The sequence below is a fragment of the Amaranthus tricolor genome, chromosome 5, assembly GCF_026212465.1.
Source record: "Amaranthus tricolor cultivar Red isolate AtriRed21 chromosome 5, ASM2621246v1, whole genome shotgun sequence".
Classification (NCBI taxonomy): domain Eukaryota; kingdom Viridiplantae; phylum Streptophyta; class Magnoliopsida; order Caryophyllales; family Amaranthaceae; genus Amaranthus; species Amaranthus tricolor.
This window is the reverse complement of record NC_080051.1, coordinates 23,996,923-24,008,165: the sequence shown is the minus strand read 5'-3', so window position 1 is coordinate 24,008,165 and position 11,243 is coordinate 23,996,923. Positions and strand designations below refer to the sequence as shown.

The following is an 11,243-nucleotide window of genomic DNA, read 5'->3' as shown; positions in this document are numbered from 1 at the left end:
GACATACTGTAAGGGAAAATATTACTTTGATAGCAAATTTAAAGAGATGGAGATAATATATTGCAAAATTTTAGGGACATGAGTAGGGTAGTAGCTAAGGATTCCCACCTTTATTTCTTTCTTAATTCACAATTACCTATTTTCTCTGAAGTCTAAAGCCACTCACCAATAGAAATTCAATCATGTTCGTGAGATGAGAAAATGTAAGAATGTTTGAAGGGATACCAAACTTCTCTAACATCTTTTTTTAACCTCTAATTCTTGTTCTCCGCTTCTTGGAATTTCTATGTTCAATTTTATTGCAAGAGCTATAACAAAAACTCTTGCTCCATATAAATGTTCTTGACCAAAAACTTAAATTTTGAATTACATATTTAAGCTAGATTGTATGATAATAAGAATCAAAAGAGAAATTTGTTTGTAATAGGAACAATGTTGCAATGTGTTCTCTATATAAAATTTGGGTTATTTTCTTTTTGTTTGAATGGGACTTTTGAACGGTCAACGGTTATTTGCCTTTTGACCCTATGAATACGGGTACAAATCAGGCAAAGCTAAAAAAAATTATCCAAACATTAAAGAATCTACTTTTAATGCCACTTTAAGATTATAATTGGTCACTTTAAAGAGTATAAGTAATCAGTAATAATTATTATAAATAATCATTTTAAAACTGATAAATATATATTAAATCAGCATCTCATACAAAAATTTGTAAAACTCTAATTACGCTAACGCAGTAACACTAATTAAAGGGGTACTGCCCGGCCCGAACAGCAATTCAATCCACCCAAAAAAAGCCCAGAAAAACCCTAATTGTAACGCTTCACATCACACGCATAAAAAGCAAGAGAGAAGGCGTAGGTTGTGAAAGCAGCAGTAGCAGCAATGTCGAAGAGAGGTAATGAAAGCACCCAACACTAAAATCATCATCTTCTCATCAAATTCAACTAATTATTAATACCCATCTTCTAACATTATGATTTATCTACAGGACGCGGAGGATCGGCGGGTAACAAGTTCAGGATGTCACTGGGTCTTCCAGTGGCGGCTACCGTCAACTGCGCTGATAACACAGGAGCCAAGAATCTTTACATCATTTCTGTGAAGGGTATCAAGGGTAGACTCAACAGATTGCCTTCTGCGTGTGTTGGTGATATGGTTATGGCTACTGTTAAAAAGGGTAAGCCTGATCTTCGTAAGAAAGTTATGCCTGCTGTCATTGTTAGGCAACGCAAACCTTGGCGCCGAAAGGATGGTGTTTACATGTACTTTGAAGGTTTGTTTCTTTTCCCTTTTCTTCCTCTTCTTTATCTATCGATTTGGTCATTAGGTTTTGTTTTTTACTTGGGTACTTCATTTCATAATCGTTTGCAATTCATTAGGTTTTTAAAAGTAATTAAGTAGATTGTAGAGTTGTGAACGGATTATGATTAGTTTGAATGGTATTATGGGTTTTCAATCATATTGGCTTCTCGATCGCTGATGCTGTTGATATTGTCATTTCGAAACCTAGTTGTTACATACATAACTTATTCCTTTTGTGAGCATGATTTCACTTTGTTAATCGTAGCTTATAGCTTGTGGTTTTTGATATTGTATATAAAATAGACGGGGGCTTCAAATTGATGGTTTCTATTCCATTATGAATAGTCAAGGGCCTTGCAAAAATGTATTGTAATTTTTTACAAGCAATTTGACTAAAGCATAAGTAATATAGTTTGATGAACTAATAGTTGAGGCTTCTTAACTTTCTTAACTTAGTGTTTGGGGGACAAATGCAGTCCGGTACCTTGCTCATACCCATCTTGACCCTTGTTTATAGAACTGTACATGGGTGAGAGTTTTCCATTGATGGATCAATGGGTTTAGGCTGGGAAATTTTATCGTGCAGTAGTATTTGTATTACTATATTTGATACTCTTTAAAGGTGCATTAATATAGCTTTCTGTACGAAGCTGTTGTTAATATTCTTTCTTCATTTGTTGGAGTGGGACTATATACTTTTGAGCTCCATTCTGGCGTGTTTAAACATTGCTGCTGCTGAATCATTGTGTAAATGTGTTTTATGTGGCTAAATTACAAAAATGTATAACGTTGGGAAGCCATGTTTTGCTTCGCTATGAAAGTTGGTGAGTGGTTTTTGTGTATGCTTTTAGAGCATCCAAAATAAACCCTTTTTTTATTGGATCATAATCTATGATCTTGCCTTTTTTTTGTTCACAATAAAGAAATTTGTTTAAAAGTATATGACTTTTTAATGTAGAGGGCATGGTCATGCCTATTGAGAACCCATGAGACACAACGTATAAAGAATCATGAGGTTGCCATGTGTCTTTAGAGTGTTAGATTGATTTTTCAAGTTGTCAATTGTACCTATTTAGGTTTCTATTCCGGGAAAAATATGAAAGTTGGGGTACAGGTTAAGATGAATAGAGGTGTTCATTTGGATCATCGGGTTGATTTCTGGTCATGTGTTTCGGGTTGGTTCAAAAATATGAAAATTTGAACTCTTTTGTTTTATATAACCTTGCACAAATGTTAAAAATGTTTATGATGAGTGAGATTTGAATTAACAATTTCTGAGATTCACCCTTCATGCATCAGAAAGTGTGTTCATACTTGACAATTTTGTGGCAAGGATGGAGTATAACATTTTACATTTCTGCTGGTGCTGATAGTAATAACCATTCATGTTACTCTTGGTAGTAAGGAGGTATATGTATATGTGCGATTCTGCAAATTTTCCCTTGTTTGACATCTTGATCCTAGTACATACTGAATTTTGAATACATTTCCTCGAGTTGCTTCTTGAATACTTGATTAGAGATACTACTTATTTGTTCTCTCTATCTTAGAAGCATAGAGTAATTTCCGGAATTAAACAACATGATGATTATTGTGGCATCGCGTACCTGTCTCCTGGTAAATTATTTAACCTTTAACATGTGCAATTATACAATTAGGTTGGTATGCCGTCCACATGCTTCTGGTCTCCTTGAACTGTCACAAACACAATCCACATGTTTATTTAGTACTTAGATGTAATCGCAATCTGTTTTTGTATTGATTGTTTGACGACTCTAATCTTTTGGGATTAAGGTTTTGGCATTGTTGTGATTGATGGTTGACCTGGATCGGTTGCAGATAATGCTGGTGTTATTGTGAATCCAAAGGGAGAGATGAAAGGATCGGCCATCACAGGCCCTATCGGAAAGGAATGTGCTGATCTCTGGCCAAGAATTGCAAGTGCTGCAAATGCTATTGTTTAAGAGTGCTTCACTTTCCTTTTTGTTTTCGTGATTTTGTGGATTATCCATATCAGATAGCTCCAATTTTGTCAGGGTTATAGTACTTGAATCATCAGTTTGGACTTTGAAAGTATCACAATACTCTTGTTTTAGTTGTTGCTATTAGCTACATTGCTCACTTAAATGTTCATCACAACAGGATATTTGTTGAATGTTCATGGGAGTGTTGTTTTAAATTTAAGTCTTTATGGAATTATGTTTGGAGGTTAATGATCGCTTTTTTTTATAATTTATACCAGCAAAGGAACAGACTATTAAAATAAGGAAAAATCGTTAAAAATAATGTAACTTTTTACTCATCCGTTGTTAATAACCTTGCCTACTGATTATTTTCTAATAATCTATCTTTAATATGTATTTGTTTTTAGTATACTCTATAGGCTAGAGGAGGGTGGGGTTGTGATGGTTTAGGGGTGGGGTGAGGTTATGGTGATTTAGGTTATTAGGTATGCTGGAAAAAAAAATATCAAAATTTGGATTATTAAAAATTATTCAAATGTTGGGTTATTTGTATTGAATAAGGGAAAAGTTCAATTGGATGATCCTAAAACAAAAAAATTCGCACCCAACTCATTGTTTTATATACCGAGGAACTGATCTATACGTATTTTCACTTCAATTTTTAAATGACATGATGTGGGAATTGGGATAATGTATGCCCAAGCAACTAGTAAGGCTCAATCAGAAGTTATACATTTAAGTTGGTCGTAATTTGATAAACCTAAGGAATGTTTCCGTATCCTCACGCAAGAAATAAATATGTCCCACTTATGATGTCTTAGGAATTTGAATTACGTTTTGTAACGTTTAAAAAACTCCTCCAACACTCAAGTTCAGATAATGAAAAATATACGTATATAAAAGAGAGAGAATATCAAGCTTCACTTACGTGGTTAAGCTGATTTTAAAAGAGAGATTGATGTAGAGAGAAAAGTAATGATAATAATGACGCGTCGATTGATAGATATATCAAATAGTGTAGTATTTAAAATTTATAAAGAAATAAGGACAGAGAATTTCGAGGAGTTAGTGATGAGGTGAAAATTCCTGATTGGTTATAAAAGTGTGGCTTTTACCATATTAAATGTATATTATAATTGATTCTACTGTATCTTTTATAAACCTTTTAGCTTTATCGATAGAATTTAGAAAATAAGTATGGGTTACTCAACCAAGAAGGAAAAAAGATAACGTATTTATAAGCCTAAAAAGGAATCACTACTTAAACCAATTAATTGTAGTAGAAATTACTCTTCAAGTTATATCCCCTCTCTTTCTCCCATATGAGACAACTCACATATGAGTCATAATGAACCCTTCAACATTTAATCAGTTATTTCTTTGGCCATTTAAGATTTTATTATTGGCAAATTAAGCCCATAAGATGCCCATTATAAAACACAAATTCTCATTAAGCAAGAATTGCACTTTATAGTAGTCCAACTTATTTAGCAGAAGAGGATGGAAAAAGTAGGATAGTACTTCAATAAAGAGCAAAAATCACAAATTTTTCATAGTTTTTGGTCTACTGATATTATTTTGAAAAGAAAATTGAGTTTTGTCACAATTAAAGTATTAGTTTCTCTAAGTAAGATTTTAGATACAATTTTGATTTTTCTATCTTCTCATTTTTTCAGTCTATTATGTATTTTAAAAAAATTTTAACACAACCTATTTAAATTTACTATTTCATTTTTTCGGCATCCATCTGAGAAAAAATTTCAATAATTAGTAGAAAAATAAATAAACAATAATTGAAAATATTGGCTACAATTAAAATTGTTTAAGTCAATTCTTCCAAAATTAAAATAGTACTTTCATATCACAAAAGACGTTCTTAACCCAAATTCAATTAATTATGAATGTTCACATTTGAGACATAAAAGTATCCACTATCCACAATTCTCTGGCCTAAAGGCTGGCTGTGGTATAAAGAAACATGAGAGTATATAACATATTATGAAGATTAGGGCATTAACTATTAGCTTAAGCATTTAGTTGAGTTGATTTCTTAACATGGTATCAGAAACTAACGTGATAAGAGATCATGGTTCGAATCTGAACCACCCCCATTTAAAGTAAAATATTTAGCCTTAGATATGAGGAAAATTTATTCTACGTCTACACTTTTAACTCAAATGGCTTTCAAATGAGATGACGTGAATCGTGGACTCGTAGTGTCGTTTATTCCAAGTGCGGCAAATTGAATTATTTGACGGAACTAACAAGAAAATGACACTAACTTTTGCCCCATTTCATGCTGAAATGCTAAAAATGCAATAGTTACGTGTGTATGTATTGTTGCACAAACATATTCTGAACTCGGTGATAAATCTAAAGATCAGTGGCAAAATAAAATTCACTAATTCTTAAATGAGAGGGTCTTACGGTGATATCATTTTTATTGGGTTGACCTAATATATATTTTTTGTTTTAAAATGATCACTTATAACGTTAAAGTAATCAGTCATAATTTTAATATAATTACTTTTTATAAAATTCACTATTCTTAAATGAGAGGGTCTTCCGGTGATATCATTTTTATTGGGTTGACCTAATATATATTTTTTGTTTTAAAATGATCACTTATAACGTTAAAGTAATCAGTCATAATTTTAATATAATTACTTTTTATAGTCTTAGAATAATTACTTATAACCTTAAAACGATTACTTATAATCTTAAAGTAATCAATTGAAGAAATGGACTATTATATGGTCCCGTCTCATAATAAGACGGTCTCATACAAGATGAATAAAAATACACAAATGTTTTTGAGAGTATAGAGACTGTATTTTTAATATTCTTTTTGATAATAGTGCATATTAAAAAGCAATTATAACTAACGAAATAGTAATATAATATTTAAGACCCTTTAATTTAGGAGGTTTTTATGCTGTCGTATAGTTAGACATTTTACACTATCATCATTAATAGTTCATCATTAATTTAATATCGTGCTTGAAAAGTCTGAGTTAAAAAAAATAATTGGCAATTCGTATTTGTACTCCCTTTACATAGAGAATGGTAAGACTCTTTACATACGCCCATAAAGGCCATAATCAATCCGTTTTCTTTTGATTAAAAAAAGGAATTCTCTTTATTAAAATTGATTGATAATGGTTAGGTTGAAAAGCATACAGTTCTTGAGTATGTTCAATATATTTGACTGTATAGGATTCTAAAAATTAGGTTTCTTAACATTATATTATGTAATTAAATGATTAAAAATATAAAGTTATAAAAATTTAATAATTTTCAAAATTATACATACAAAACCTTTTAAAAATTTGTGGATTTTTACTCCATTTTTGGGCGAAGAATGAAGCTTGAAGTGGAATGAAAGCAAAATGAGTTGCAATTAATAATGGTGTTTGTGGCATCAAACAAGTGTAATAAGGGAGGGGCTCACAGCATAGTCTTACTAATGTTGACTGATGTTACATGTTTAATACAATGGTATCTCTTTTCCTTTCCTCCCAGTTGTAGCCTTCACCACCATTCATGTATATTTTTTTTTTTTTTTTTTTTCTAAAAGGGTTCTTGAGTATACTCTCTTTATCCACTTCAAGTGTCATGTTTTGAATTTTGTTACTCTTAATTTTTATTATTTACAAATTAATTAAATTATAGTTTAGTAAAATTTTATTTAATTTATCTTAATTTAAATGTTATTGGTATTAACTTATTATAATTTTTAATTATAACCACCAGAGATATTAAAACTTGCATTATACATAAGCAAATAAGACACTTAGAGTCGTCGTCATCATCATCCTACCCAGTATATCCTACTCATAGAAACTAAGGTCAGGGTCTGGGAGGGAAAGACGACGGCAACTCATACCCATAAAGGAGAGCGCGACCAAAAAAGTCCCTCGGCTCGAGGAAGATAAAGAGACGTGATTACACGTGATAGATAATTTAAAGGCCTATAACAAAATGAGACAATTAGAGTGAATGGGAGAATTATAACATATCATGAAACTTAAGTATCTGCTTAAGCTTTTTATTACAATATAGACTTAAAAAATGGAAAGGTTAATTAAAAATTTGACTTTGACAATTTTTTTGTTAATAATATTTGCATAATTAACCTAATAAAATAAGTAGATTTAAATTGACTTAATAGACTCTGTCACATAATTTCTCAAAACTAAATAAAAAATGAGAAGAGCATAATGAGTATAAGATATTATTATTAAGTAGTATAGAAACTTGAGTAATGCATAAATTTATGAGTATAAAATATATAAAAATATAATATCAAAGAACAATGCAAATATATATTATCGTGATTAAATTTATTGAATATGTGACTTTTTTAACGCACAAATCAAATACTGATTTTTTTAAAAAATTATTTGTCGAATAAATAACATTTTCATTCTATTAAATATATCAAATTCCAGGTTAAATAAATAGAATTGCTATCATAGATTATGTAAACATTTTACCTAATTTAGCTCTAATTTTTTTTTAAAAAGTCAAATTCTACATTAGGTAAATATAGTCATGTAATCAATCAACTATCATCCACTAAAATAATTTCAAAGCCAAGGCTCACTAAGAATGACATTTATCATTTTCGAGCATTTTTATTAGCATGTATTATTATTATTATTATTATTATTATTATTATTATTAGATGTTAGCCGAGAGAAAGGGAGAACTATTTGAAAATGAAATTTTGAATTTTATTTAGAGAAAACGGTACTTGTTTTAATCAAGAAAAAAGTAGACTATCATGTTACACGCAAATTCTTAAATGAGACAGTTTAATAAGGAGGTTAACTCTATTGAGCTGACCATCTATTTTTAATGTGTAGAAATAATTATTTATAATTTTAAAATAATTATAAAAATAGGTTAATTATACGGATCCGTCAGTAAGACAGATATCATAAAAGACGAGTTGCATGTTATATTAATACCCTTTTGAACCCTCTCCTACACATCCGAAAGAGACATCCAACAACAAACAAGCTGATGCTCTTATGAGTTCTGACCATCATAATAAGTCATAACACATGATAAAAAGTATCCTAAACTTACTCATCACTTTCTTACTAAACATTATTCTACTCAACATAATGAAGATATTAGGATGGGATCCAATGGCAAGTATGAAGATGAGTTGCAATGGAACATCTTCTTCCTACATGAGAATAAACAAAAGGGTACCTAAAAGATGTTGTCAACAAGACTCATTCATATTGATCAAGCAATTGTATTGGAAGATTCGAGCAAGGTTCAAACTATTTTGGTTAAGACCACAACATAGAGGTAATGCTATTAATTATAGCTATGATGCTCAAAGCTACTTGCAAAATTTTGACTCTGGTCACAATCTTGATCATCCTTCTCCATTTGTACCTTGATTATTATTATTATACCCAGTATATTATGCTCATAGAAACTATGATCAGGCTAGCTCTGAAGGGAGATGGAAAACAACAGTCCATACTCTTTTTTATGCGGCCAAAAAGTCTCACGACTCGACCATACCCATAGAAACTATTATTATCATTATCATCGTACCTGGTGTATCTATTTGTACCTTGATATGATCTATTATTTTCTTTTTTATAAGTGTAATTTTGGCTCAAATTTTGTTTATTTTTATGAATTATATGTTTCTTTTTCTAAATTTTGTATAGTGAATTTTATGTGTGCTTTATTGTGCTTATAATTTGATAATAGATCATGTTGTAAATAAATTATCATAAATCTTTTGGATGCTTTTATTGTTCTTTAGTCTAATAATGTTATGATGAATTGATATGTATTCTTGTGTCTAGAACAACTTCAACAAGGATATATTTACTTTTTCAAGCCAATCTTTTGTTTCTTTTATTTTTTTTTTCAAGTGAAATGTTGTAACTAAAACATACAAGGCTACAACTTAGCTTGTTCTAATTTGCATGAGTTTAAAGCTATTGGCACAATCAAAATATTGAAGATAAAGTTAGAGAATTCCGTACATATTAAGTAAAAATAGAGAATTAATATTTTCTGTAAATAATAAAAATTAATTAATTCTTAACACAAAATAGAAGGAAAAACCTACCATTACTATACAACAACTCATAATTCTCAAAAATTAGAATACAATATACTTGGATTAAAAAAACTTTCTAAAATGATCAATGGAAAAGGGAAAACCTTAAAAACTACTAGTAGTATATTTAGTTGTGTGGTAGTAAAAACAAAAAAGTAAGACTTTTTAATAGAAGATTGGATATGGGGATGCCCACTAATTGTAAATGGCCCCTCCACTTTAAATTGTCATCTACTTTTTATGAGGACAAAGAATCACGCTCACCCAACTGGTTATCGTCATCTTTCTTTCACTTATACGCAAATTAGGGAGGATTGTACGTACCCTTGTGTCTTGTGATCTTGTCCCTTAGTCCTTCATATATAAACACCATCATTATAATTTAGATCGTTAAATTAGGGGTTTTGAGTAATGACATGGTGAAAGGTATTTAATCGTATAGGATCCTTAAATTTAGGTTTTAAATAAAAAATTAGTTTATATTGTTTTTGCTTTAGTTTAATTATCATTTATTTTTATGCATTATAATTTCTTTAAAAAAAAAAAGTAAAATAAGCAGAGTCTTTAAATTTATAGTGTATTTTTGCGTTGTCCCTGTGATAGATAATTTAAATGTACCCATTTGATGGATAAAGAAATACTGTGGAGGCTAAGGGTGGGTCAATAAGATCGAATTCAAATATAACGGAGAATACCGTATTTATTGCCATTGAGATAAGACTAGGGATGGTCATGGGGCGGGTCTGGAGCTGGTTCAGCCAGATTCGAATCCAAACCCATTTCTTTTTTATAAATCAGACCCTAAAGGTTTAAAATTTTCAGATCCAAACTCAAGCCTCTCAGATCTGACGGGCCTAAAGTCCTTAATGAGTCTAACAAGGAGTTTTTGATTTGTCAAATGCGAGTCTTTTGTAAATTATTATATTTTTCCTGTTTTTCATATCTTTAGACTTTATCTTTAATATGGAAAGGAGGAAATAAATACTTCTTTTTTTGATCAATTCGATAAGAGTTCATAAAAAATTAGATTGCTACGTTGTTAACAAAGGGTTTTATACACAAATACCACACTGTAACATTAAAAATGAAAAATATGCAGTTAAACTTACTACGAATAAATGAATTTACTGCTTCATTGTATAATGGAACACGAACTCACTTTATAATTATCCGGGTCCGGGTGTGCGGGTCAGGGTCTGGATCCGAGTTCGAGAGTTTGGTTCCGAACTCAAATCCGTAAATTTTTTTTAGATCCAAATTCGATCGATCCGATGAATCTCAAAAAATAAGATCTAAACTCTTAAAAAAGAGCTGATCTGGGGCGGATTTAATAGATTCCTGAACCATGACCATCCTTAGACAAGACTAAATGAAATTAAAAATTTAAATATTGAGTAAAATACAGAAAAATATTTGTACCAAGTAAAAAATGGTTTTCTTTTGGGGCCTAAGGATTTCTATTAATTGGGTCATGATTAACTAGCAACTAATAATTCAGAGGTGTAACATTTTGTTATTTTTATGAGGTTATTAATTATAATTATTATAATCACTTTTGAATATTTTATAAATATATTAAATTATTTTGAGTTAGTATTAATAAATTTCATTCACATACGAATTTAAATATTGACATATTCAGATTAAAAATAAATTTGTTATTATTAAACTAAAGAGGATCGAATCAAAATTATTATTTTATTTAAAATGTCGGAGCATACAAAAATGAGTTTCTTAGTTGGGCCTCGCAAAAAATGAATCTAGGTAAATAAGTAAATAGATAAAATAAAAGGGATGGATTAAGGTTTTAAGTAAGACACTTGCCCTCACATTAAAAAAAAAAAAAAAAAAACACGGCTACTCTTCTCCCT

At 30.3% G+C, this 11,243-nt stretch overlaps 1 protein-coding gene across 1 annotated transcript; it reads left to right on the top strand.

Moving 5' to 3' along the window:
- Window positions 1-745: 745 nt before the first annotated feature.
- LOC130812967 (60S ribosomal protein L23) lies at window positions 746-3,507 on the top strand. The gene is made up of 3 exons (XM_057678632.1): window positions 746-901; window positions 995-1,279; window positions 3,148-3,507. Exons 1-3 carry the CDS (start codon window positions 889-891, stop codon window positions 3,270-3,272), a joined length of 423 nt encoding a protein of 140 aa, XP_057534615.1. The 5' UTR covers window positions 746-888; the 3' UTR covers window positions 3,273-3,507.
- Window positions 3,508-11,243: the final 7,736 nt, after the last annotated feature.